Below are 11,746 nucleotides of genomic sequence, written 5' to 3'. Positions count from 1 at the left end.
GACCACTAGGTGGCGCTGTCTCTAAATATTTTGGGTACCTTCAGGGGATGGTGCTGATGGCACATTCTGAGTTTCGTAATATTACACCAATGCATTTGTTTAGTATAGCATTTTATTTCACAAAACTGCATTGAAGTCAATGGGAATTTCATGTTTTGTTCTATTATAGCGCCACCAAGAGGCTCAGTCCCACCATTTTTTTAATGTGTCCTCAGAGTGAGCCCATACATATATGTGTCGATTTTGGTGCAAAAATCTCAATTTGCTTCGGAGTTATAGACATTTATATGAAAAAACACGAAAAAAATGACTGACACATGACTTTGATTGAATATTACTACCCCTAAACATCAATATTTTCGCATTTGGGCATTGGCGTATAGCTATCGACCTATGTTTCCAAACTTCTGACGGTGGTTTCGTCTCGATCGGACTAGCGGTTTCAAAGATATAGCCAAATGTTTTTTAAGCGCTAAATCACAACGCTACACAAACCGTAAGGCGAAACCTAGCATGTTTGGTATCGTAGGACTCGGCAACGATTCAGGAGTCTAAAAAGATGAGTTTCGTGAAAATAAGTCGACCACACCCAAAGTTATAAGCATTTGAAAAAAAAAATTCACCACTAGGTGGCGCTGTTTCGAAACTTCTCAGGCTCATTCAGGGCATCGTGCTGATGACCCATACCACATTTCGTAACAATCCGTTCATGCGTTCATAAAATACAGAATTTTAGCACAAAATTCAAAATGGCCGACAGCCAAAATGACCGATATGGTCAAATTGGATATCAGTCGACTCGGCATGTTGCCCTGAATCTAACGAGACCAATTGTATGATTTTTGGACAAACTGTTCAGAAGTTATAAGCAAAAATAGCCATTTTTCATATCTCCGGACCAGTAGGTGGCGCTGCGCCGAAACGCAGCATGTAGCCTCAGGTCATGCTTGTGAGTACAAGTACCAAGTTTGGTCTGAATACGATAAACCGTTGCGGAGATACGGCCTTACGACTGTTTTTGCTAGCGCTACGTAAAATGTATTTGTGCGTTTATTGAAAACGGTTTGACGAATCCATTTGAATTCCATAACTTTTGGTCAGCACTACCTGAAGATGATCTGGTTCAATTTTCGTGCAAATCGGACAAACCGTCTAGGACGAGTTCGAAAAAGTAGCTTTTTTTGAAAATTCAAGATGGCGGCCATATTTTTATGACGGCAAATGACGTCATAGGGTGCAATCGAATCGCCATGAGCTCAGGAATCAGAGGAAAAAAGAATTTCGCTAATTGGCCTTACGGTTCAAAAGTTATTAGCAAAATAAAAGTGAAACTTTGGACAGGTGGTGGCGCTAGAGGGAATGACTTAGAAACACCAAAATTGGTGTATTTAATGTTGAGACGGTCCTCTATCAGAATGTCAAACCAAAACAACTTTCCCGCAATCGGTTCTATGGGCTGCCATAGACTCCCATGGCGGAAGAATAATAATAATAATAATAATAATAATAAATATAGCTGCAAGCAGCAATTACCGGGGCCAAGCAGAATAAGACGACAAGACATGCCAACATGTCTGAAAGTGTCAGACCAACTGCAACAATGAGCAATTAAAGACATTTAAAGAGGATTTTAGGCGAAATGGCTGAAAAATCATGTAAAAAGTGATTCAAAATATGATTTAATGGATTGTCACTTTTGACCAAAAGGTGGCGCTGTTACGAAATTGATGTGGTGTGGTCAGAGTAAGTAGACAGTGACACATACAAAGTTTTGTGTCAATATGTCGAGGCATTGCAGATATAAAGCCTGAATAGTCATTTTGGCATCATGCCTCAACTTTGCTGCTGTGCTATACGAAAACGGTTTCATCAATCGACACGAAATCCATAACTTTTTGTCGGCACAGTCTGGAGATGATACGATTCGATTTTAGTGAAAATCGGACAAACGGTCTAGGAGGAGTTCGAAAAAGTAGGTTTTGAATGAAAATCAAGATGGCGGACAGGAAGTTTGGCCAAATAAGGAAAACTTGGTATCTATGTTCTCGGCTTGACCCAAGGAATCTATTAAGACCCGTGGCATTTCAATAGCCAGATTTATTCAAAAGTTATTAGCCTTTTTGGAAATTTTGTTATAACTTTTGACCACTAGGTGGCGCTGTCTTGAAATATTTTGGTTGCCTTCAGGGGATGGTGCTGATGACACAATCTGAGTTTCGTAATATTACACCAATGCATTTGTTTAGTATAGCATTTTATTTCACAAAACTGTATTGAAGTCAATGGGAATTTCATATTTTGTTCAATTATAGCGCCACCAAGAGGCTCAGTCCCACAATTTTTTTTACGTGTCCTCAGAGTGAGCCCATACATATGTGTGTCAATTTTGGTGAAAATATCTCAATTCGCTTCGGAGTTATAGACATTTATATGAAAAAACACGAAAAAAATGACTGACACATGACTTTGATTGGAAATTAGTACCCCTAAACATCAATATTTTCGCATTTGGGCATTGGCGTATAGCTATCGACCTATGTTTCCAAACTTCTGACGGTGGTTTCGTCTCGATCGGACTAGCGGTTTCAAAGATATAGCCAAATGTTTTTTAAGCGCTAAATCACAACGCTACACAAACCGTAAGGCGAAACCTAGCATGTTTGGTATCGTAGGACTCGGCAACGATTCAGGAGTCTAAAAAGATGAGTTTCGTGAAAATAAGTCGACCACACCCAAAGTTATAATCATTTGAAAAAAAAAATTCACCACTAGGTGGCGCTGTTTCGAAACTTCTCAGGCTCATTCAGGGCATTGTGCTGATGACCCATACCACGTTTCGTAACAATCCGTTCATGCGTTCATAAAATACAGAATTTTAGCACAAAATTCAAAATGGCCGACAGCCAAAATGACCGATATGGTCAAATTGGATATCAGTCGACTCGGCATGTTGCCCTGAATCTAACAAGACCAATTGTATGATTTTTGGACAAACTGTTCAGAAGTTATAAGCAAAAATAGCCATTTTTCATATCTCCGGACCAGTAGGTGGCGCTGCGCCGAAACACAGCATGTAGCCTCAGGTCATGCTTGTGAGTACAAGTACCAAGTTTGGTCTGAATACGATAAACCGTTGCGGAGATACGGCCTTACGACTGTTTTTGCTAGCGCTACGTAAAATGTATTTGTGCGTTTATTGAAAACGGTTTGACGAATCCATTTGAATTCCATAACTTTTTGTCAGCACTACCTGAAGATGATCTGGTTCAATTTTCGTGCAAATCGGACAAACCGTCTAGGACGAGTTCGAAAAAGTAGCTTTTTTTGAAAATTCAAGATGGCGGCCATATTTTTATGACGGCAAATGACGTCATAGGGTGCAATCGAATCGCCATGAGCTCAGGAATCAGAGGAAAAAAGAATTTCGCTGATTGGTCTTTTGGTTCAAAAGTTATTAGCAAAATAAAAGTGAAACTTTGGACAGGTGGTGGCGCTAGAGGGAATGACTTAGAAACACCAAAATTGGTGTATTTAATGTTGAGACGGTCCTCTATCAGAATGTCAAACCAAAACAACTTTCCCGCAATCGGTTCTATGGGCTGCCATAGACTCCCATGGCGGAAGAATAATAATAATAATAATAATAAGAAACGGAACAGATACAATAGGTGCCTCCGCACCTTCGGTGCTTGGCCCCTAATAATAAGAAACGGAACAGATACAATAGGTGCCTCCGCACCTTCGGTGCTTGGCCCCTAATAATAATAAGAAACGGAACAGATACAATAGGTGCCTCCGCACCTTCGGTGCTTGGCCCCTAAATATAGCTGCAAGCAGCAATTATCGGGGCCAAGCGCAAGCAGATGACAGGATATGCCAACTTGGCTGAAGGTGTCAGACCAACTGGAACAATGAGCAATTAAATACATTTAAAGAGGATTTTAGATGAAATGGCTGAAAAATCATATGAAAAGTAATTTAGAATATGATTTAATGGATTATCACTTTTGACCAATAGGTGGAGCAGTTACAAAACTGATGTGATGTGGTCAGTGTGAAGTGACAATGACACATAACTAGTTTGGTGTTAATATGTCAAGGCATTGCAGAGATAAAGCCTGAATAGTGCTTTTAGCATCATGCCTCAACTTTGCTGCTGCGCTATATGAAAACAGTTTCGTCAATCGACACGAAATACATAACTTTTAGTCGGCACGGTCTGGAGATGATACGATTCGATTTTGGTGAAATTCGGACAAACGGTCTAGGAGGAGTACGAAAAAGTATGATTTTAGGCGAAATGGCTGAAAAATCATATAAAAAGTAATTAAAAATATGATTTAATGGATTATCACTTTTGACCAGTAGGTGGCGCAGTCACAAAACTGATGTGATGTGGTCAGAGTGAAGTGACAATGAGACATGCAAAGTTTGGTGTCAAAAACAAAGTCCTGCCGTTTGGCCTGTTCTGGCTAAAGCGCGAGTACTGCGTCGAGCGTGGACCTCCGGTCTCTTATGCCTCAAGGTAGATCAAAAATGCATCTCAGCTCTGAAACCTTGGAAAGCGACCGACTGGTACAGGTCAGGTGTAAGCCTGGGGACTTCCTCGAGTGTGAAGGTAGTGTCCAAGGACGCCTCCACCTCGGGATGGGGAGCGCTGCTCGAGGGCAGACCGTTCTTTGGCCAGTGGTCAGAACGGGAAAAGCTTCTACACATAAACTGCCTGGAAATTATGGCAGTTGACAATGCGCTGAGGCGTTTTCTGTCCCAAAATAAAAGGATACCGCGTCTTGGTCCGATCGGACAACATGTCGGTGGTGGCCTATATAAATTCCCAAGGAGGTATCAGATCCCGAAGCCTTTACAGGCTGACGGAACGCCTCCTGATCTGGGCTCAGCATAATCTGCGCTTGCTGAGAGCAGCGCACGTGCCAGGTCACCTGAATGTAGGACCAGGCAGACTGTTCAGGAACAATGTTCTGGCAGGGGAATGGTCTTTACATCCGCAGACAGTCCAACTGCTGTGGAAGATATTCGGCAGAGCGAAGGTAGACCCATTTGTGTCTCAGGAAAATGCTCACTGTTCGGACTTTTTCTCCAAGAGCAGGGATGCGCTGGCTCACATCTGGCCCCGCTGCCTGCTCTATGCTTTTCCCCCCGTCACGCTCTTACCGCAGGTATTAGGGCGAATCAGGGAAAACGGATGCGCAGTGCTACTTGTGGCTCCGCTCTGGACGAACCAAGCCTGGTTCCCAGTTCTGATGCAGCTGACGAGCACTGCTCCATGGTTGATACCAGTGAGGAGGGACCTCCTCTTTCAGGCCAAGGGGTTGATCTGGCATCCCTGCATGCTAGCGTAACCTCGGTTCCCTGAGATGATACAGATGCACCAGCAATACCAACTCTAAATGATATAGGCATTAGCTCAATAAAACACCCAGGATGACCTTTAAAAATGTTAGCAATTTACACCGATAAACTTTAAAAACAGTGTGGCTAAGGTGACACCTAATCTATGTCATCCCTGTTACCCCACATGTCAAAACCTGTTACTATACAAAAGTAACAGGCCTGACAGTAACAGGTTTGACAAATTCAAGCTAATTTGCTAATTGCTAGCTATTAGGGCAAGGCCACAAAAGCACATGTTGTACACTTTGAAAGGATATTACTTGTAGATATTGATTACATTAATTTAAATTTATACTTTAACAATCAGTAACAGTTTTGACATTGCATGATGTCCGCACCTCAGTTAAACCTAATAAATCATCAAAATAGAGTATTATAGAAGAGAGAGAGAAACTTGCTTGTGTTCTAACTGTTGGAATAATGAATGAGAGATGATGTAACTTTCTGGAAGTGATGTCACAGGAATGTACCATTATTTTACAAGGGGTGTTTGGTGAGGGTAACAGGCATGACATGAAATCAGGGGATACCGATAAAATTATTTATATTTTATTAAAAATAATGTATATTTATGCCAAAACATTGCTTAACAGTGACACTATACTTAGAAAAATATGAAAATGTGATTGTTGTATAATTTTGTGTTCAATTTGCAAATTAAAAGTCCTGCTGAAAAAGAACAATCACAGGGAGGGACAGGCCAAAAACTTTACCATTATCAGCATAAATGCAATTTTTATTATTTAAAATAATATATAAATGACTTTAATTTAATGTAATCTTGAGGAAATAATACATAGTACTATTATGTTTTTAAATCACAAATTTATTTGTTGTTATAGTAATTCTACGTCTGATTATTTCTCAGGGACACAAAAGGCACCAATTTTGTGGAATGACCACGAACAGCTTACAACGCCTATTTTACTATGCAGATCCTCATCTGCATATCATTTGCATATGATTATTCATACACGTGATAACGTTTAACGGTACAAGACACATTACATTAATAAAAATCAAGTTGTTGCCTATCCTTGCCTTGTTTTTGAATACATACATCAAATAGTGTTAAATACATTTCAGAGAAAGTTTTTCTCAATCTTTTCCACTGGCCGTATTGTATTTTTAATTGATATTTTTAATGGAAACAGATAGGCCTTGGGCATTATTTGCACGAAACTATTTTCTCAGACAATCTGGTATTATCATGATAAGCAGTTTTCTCTGTGGTTAAAACATTAAAACACAGCATGCCAGAGGAAAAGTGTTCAAAAACATTGCATCCACAACAAATATTTCTATTGACTGAATTTGAATATAAAAATGTTGTAACTTCTGAGTAATGATTTCATGTTTAAGTGCAACTCCATTAATATGAATGGCATATTTAATCTAAATGTATATATTAGAAGTAAAACATAGTTTAAATCATTATTTTATTTATTTAAACTGTTATTTGCGTCAGTTTCAAACGGCCCAATGCGCTCGCTGGCGCGGACATTTAAGAAGGGATGGATATTTGCTTCAAGTGACAAGCTTGGTGAGTGAAATTATATTTGTATTATTTTTCTGTATGTTAAATTTTCTTTTGATTTTCTGTCTAAAAGTGACCAAAAAGACAATTAACTCCAGCTCACCATCGGTGTCGCCAATTCCCTTTGTCTCCAGAATGTGCGTACGCACGGCTCAATGTTTGCTTAAAGGTGCGCATATTCTCCCGTCAAGTTTGTTTTTTATAGATCACAACCTTTGCGTGGGAACTGGCGTACGTACGTTTCCAGCCCCGTTTTGTGCGTACGCACGCTTTATAAATGAGACCCCTGGTGAATAAATGGTCAGTTATGTTAATGTAATAAAGTAAAAGTTATGCTATGTATGCAAGGAGGGTAAATGTTTATTCATTCCCAGATCCCAGCCACTGGGGGAGCTGCGACTGTTGGCAGAGAGAACATTTCCGGTTGGTAGGAAGTTATTGTGTTCCCATTTCTCTAACGGTAAGAACGTGCTCTCATGTGTTGTCTATATAATCTTATTAATCAGTATTTATTATTGCTTATTCATAATATATCTAACATAATTTGAAGTATGTGTATATTAGTTGACGTGTATGTTTATTTGTGAGAAATAGGCGTTAGTTGGTGTTTTAATTTAATGAGGTTTGCTCATTGTGGTGTTGTAAAGCTAACGTTAATCTTAACAAAATAGCATGCAAAAGTATTTTAAAATAATCCTATATGTAGTGTGTTGTATAGATGAGGTGTTTTGAAGGTATGATTCGTTTGAAAATATGTTATTCTCGAATCCTGTGGTCGTTGAAGAGAGCATTAACTTTAGTTCAGTACGTGTAGGAATGTGCGTATTTGTACCATTTTGAGAGAGCCTATCATGATTCATAAGAAAACAACACGAAATGCGACAGACTAAAGTGCGTATTGTTCTGTGAGGTAAATATTCCGGTTGTCATTTGTAGTGCGAATGCTTTTTGATCACGTTTAGTGTCCATGTAAACAATATTCAGATTCATTCATCGGAATGAATTCAGATTGTACGAGTTTTGTTCGTAGATGATTAAAATACGTTCACGATCTACTTTTGAAGAAATATATTATCATGCAATAGTAGCACACATTTTATCAGTTTTCTGGCGTTTCCGCCACTGTACAACGCGACGTGCATTGACATCACATGTTAATGCAGAGGTAGAGTTACACTCACGGGACACTGCAATTCACTAAAGGGCATTATTTGCATTTGCATGGTTAAATATTTCATTCGTGTGCTGATGCGCTGTTCATGCGTGTTTCTGAGCGCATTAAACCCGAAGTGTATGTTAGACACTTAAAGCCTGTTAAACAGCGCCTTGGTTAATGGACTAAGTTGTCTTTGTGTCTTATTAAGCCAATACTTGTCAATAAAAGATTTACGTAAACACATTTGGTTTATGACTAAAGTGAAAGCAAGAAAACATTTGAGAGAAAACTGGGTGCGAGTCATGCGTGTATTAGACGCGTCGCGTGCAGGTCTTAAAGTGACAGAGTAGCCTTATAATAAACATGTTTCGGCTTATCATTAAAAGAAAAGTTCACTCAAAAATGATAATTGTGTCATTTTTTACTCATTCTAAATTTGCTCCAAACCTGTATTAATTTCTTTCTTGTGCTGAACACAAAATAAGATATTTTGAATAATGTATCTATCCATAAAGTTGCTGACCTCCATTGAATTGCATAGTAGGGAAAACTATACTAAGGAAGTCAATGGGGACTAGGAGAAAATAACTATTTGCTGTTGACTGAGAACTTTACTAGTAGCTTTAATACGAATCAATCTATAAATACAGTAAAGTCAATTTAGTGTTTTATTTTTGTATTTTAATGTTACTGTTTAACACCTACTGTAGGTGAAAAGTAATAATAATATATAAAGCATTGTTTATTTGAATATTTTGGTGTGTATATGCAATGTGTATCTTTGTTTGTAATTTTTAATAACAAAGAAAATATTGACAACGATTTTTATGTTTGCCACTTTGGCCTAAATGCTTGCAATTATTTTTTTTTGTTACTTTTTGTTACCTTGTAATGTTTTGTTTAAAAAATAGGGAGATTAGTTACTTGCAAAATGGTAAAACCAACATAAAAAGAACTGTGATAAATTTGTTAATTGTGATTTTTTATTTTATTTAAATAATCGTTATATGATATTTTTGCCACATTGGCCACGCTTACGTGCATGTATGTATTATATACTGGTTTGTTATGTTTTAATTTAAGTGTTCATTGGGATCCTGACATTTGTATTGATGTGTTTTGTTTCATTACTGCAACGAAACAGCTGGTTTACAAAATATTATTTGTTATTATTTCTCTACTTCATTCTACTATTAATTCTATACAGACACTATATAGTGTAACAGATACATATGTGTTAGCTTAGCGATGAACAATTAATTGCATTTGTGATATGATGAAATGCATTTTTTTTTAAGTGCAAAGCTGCGATTACAGTCTGGTCCCGTGATGTGCGAGAGTAAACCAGTTTGTATTGCAGATGAAGCATCAACTTGGCACGCTACGCATAACAGTTTGTTTAATTTATGTGATATTGTGTTATAGATTCTCTCCAGCGATTCTATATTGATTAAGATAATTTCAGATTTATGTCTTAGCTTAGTTTTAAAACAGATACATGATGATGCGTGTGCTTTACAAACAACCACATTCTGCTTGTTTCTAATTCCTCTCTGTCACACACACACACACACACGACACCACTCGAACCTTACGAGAAATAATATTTAATGAAGTTTGACGATCTGCGTGATGGCATGCGTAGAAACACGTCTGTGCAAATAAAAGTGTATAGTGTTGCCTCTGTGCTACTTTACGTATTCTAATTATGTAGGCCAGCACTCTTAAATATTATAAATATATGCATTGAGTTGCATTCTGCTCCTATCCTCAATTAAATATTTAAAATTTACTCCATTGGTTTCACATTCAAGGCTTAAGCTAGTCCAAGGGTAAAATGCATGTTTGAGTGATTTTAGACATATCTTAAAATATATATTATATTATCAAAATATATATTATTTAATATCATTGTTTTGTCTCAATATGCACACTAGTAATGTTTTTTCTAGGGCATGTTTATAAAACCTACTTAAATATCATAATTGAACTAAGGCCTAATCCTGGTTTAGGTTAAGCCCTGTCTTTGAAATGATGCCACTGAGATTAATTTGCTTCTAATGTGGAGAATAACTGTGAAATGATTACAATATAAAATCATTAAAAGCTCAAATATTTTTAATAGTGATTATTTGGTGAATGTGTAATGTAGTACATTTTTAATAGATTGAAAAGACTAATTATATATATATTTTTAATGAATTTTATGAGTTTGTCTTTTTAATGAAACAAATACTGATACTCATTGAAATTGATTATTATAATTGATTATCATAATTGGTGACTAATTGTCTATTAATGTTGTGTGAACTGAATTTGAGATTTTTCCTTGTGTTTCAGAAGACTTTCAGAAGTAATCTAAGGTAAGGCCTGGTAAACTATTTTTTATCTATGTGAAAATATAGGTAATACAAGGCATTGTGTAGAAGTTAAATACATGCTTTATTTTACAGTTTACAAGTTAATTGAATCAATTGGTCATTGGTAATTTAGTTATAATGAAAAATTATTTTTGTACCCGTGTATTTTTGTGAATGTAAACACATTTGTAATGTGTTCAGGAGAACGTTTTTGTCAAAAAGGATGTACAAATTAAGGGCACAAATAAATATATATATATATATATATATGTCTGTATATGTCTGTGTGTTTTCATATAATTGCAGATGCCACGTGGAAAGGGTTTCCGTCGGTCCCGGGCGGCAAAGAGGAGGAATGCTGAGCGCGTTCTGCTCACTTCCTCCATGGAGTTGGCTGAGGTTATGCCTCCTCTTGAAAAAAAGGCATCGTTCTCTGGTTCTACTGTCGAGAGCCTGGATTTCCAAAACTTTCCGGCAATTGCCAAAAACTTCCAAATACCTTCCAAAAACCTTCCAATGACTTCCAATAACCTTCCAATGACTTCCAATAACCTTCCAATGACTTCCAATAACCTTTCAATGGGTTCCAATAATTTTTCAATGGTTTACAATAATCCCTCAATGGTTTACAATAACCCCTCAATGGCTTGCAATAATGTTTCAATGGATTCCAATAACCTTCCGATGTGTTCATCTCTTGATGTCGATAACTCTGATTATTTTCCACAGAGAGTCTTACAGGGTTCCTTCCATCAAGCTGATTCCAGATTTGGTTTCAACCGTGGCAGACAGTGTGCAGCAAACAGCATCACAGCAGTCATGATGAGTGTGCTGAAGGATGTGCTGACGTGGACAAGAGATGACCTGGATGCTGTTCTGTTGCATGGAGATGACCTGTACACATCCATGGACTTACAGGGGAAGATCAATGATTCAGCATGGCGTGGTTATGTTGCTGTTCCAGAATTGCCAACTGTGCACACACTCTTCAACACAACATTCTCAATAAAGATGTCAGATTCTCTGAGTGGTGTTTTTGGTAATGATGTGTATGATGGTGCATTGAGAGGTGTGTGCATGTCTATAGAGGATGCACTTCAGAGGGCCCTGTTTCAGTCTGATGCATGTTTGTTGAACATTTATGGCTACATTTGTGCAGTTATAAAGGCAGGGTCAATGTTTGCTGTGGTTGATTCCCATTCACGTGATGATAAAGGTATGGTTAAGTCTAATGCAGGCACAAGCGTAGTAGTTTATTGTGACGACATTTACATGTTGTTT

General features: G+C 37.7%; 1 protein-coding gene across 1 annotated transcript; it reads left to right on the top strand.

Moving 5' to 3' along the window:
• Nucleotides 1–6,886: 6,886 nt before the first annotated feature.
• Nucleotides 6,887–11,492, top strand: LOC308686350 (uncharacterized protein). The gene is made up of 4 exons (XM_081394754.1): nucleotides 6,887–6,955; nucleotides 7,324–7,409; nucleotides 10,446–10,468; nucleotides 10,772–11,492. The coding sequence occupies exons 1-4, from the start codon at nucleotides 6,895–6,897 to the stop codon at nucleotides 10,983–10,985; spliced, it is 384 nt and encodes a 127-aa protein (XP_081250880.1). The 5' UTR covers nucleotides 6,887–6,894; the 3' UTR covers nucleotides 10,986–11,492.
• The last annotated feature ends 254 nt before the right edge of the window (nucleotides 11,493–11,746 follow it).

This window comes from Scardinius erythrophthalmus (genome assembly GCF_964197995.2).
Source record: "Scardinius erythrophthalmus genome assembly, contig: HAP1_SCAFFOLD_187, whole genome shotgun sequence".
NCBI classification, from domain to species: Eukaryota; Metazoa; Chordata; class Actinopteri; order Cypriniformes; family Leuciscidae; genus Scardinius; species Scardinius erythrophthalmus.
Note: the sequence above shows the minus strand (reverse complement) of the source record. Positions and strands in the feature narration are given on the sequence as shown.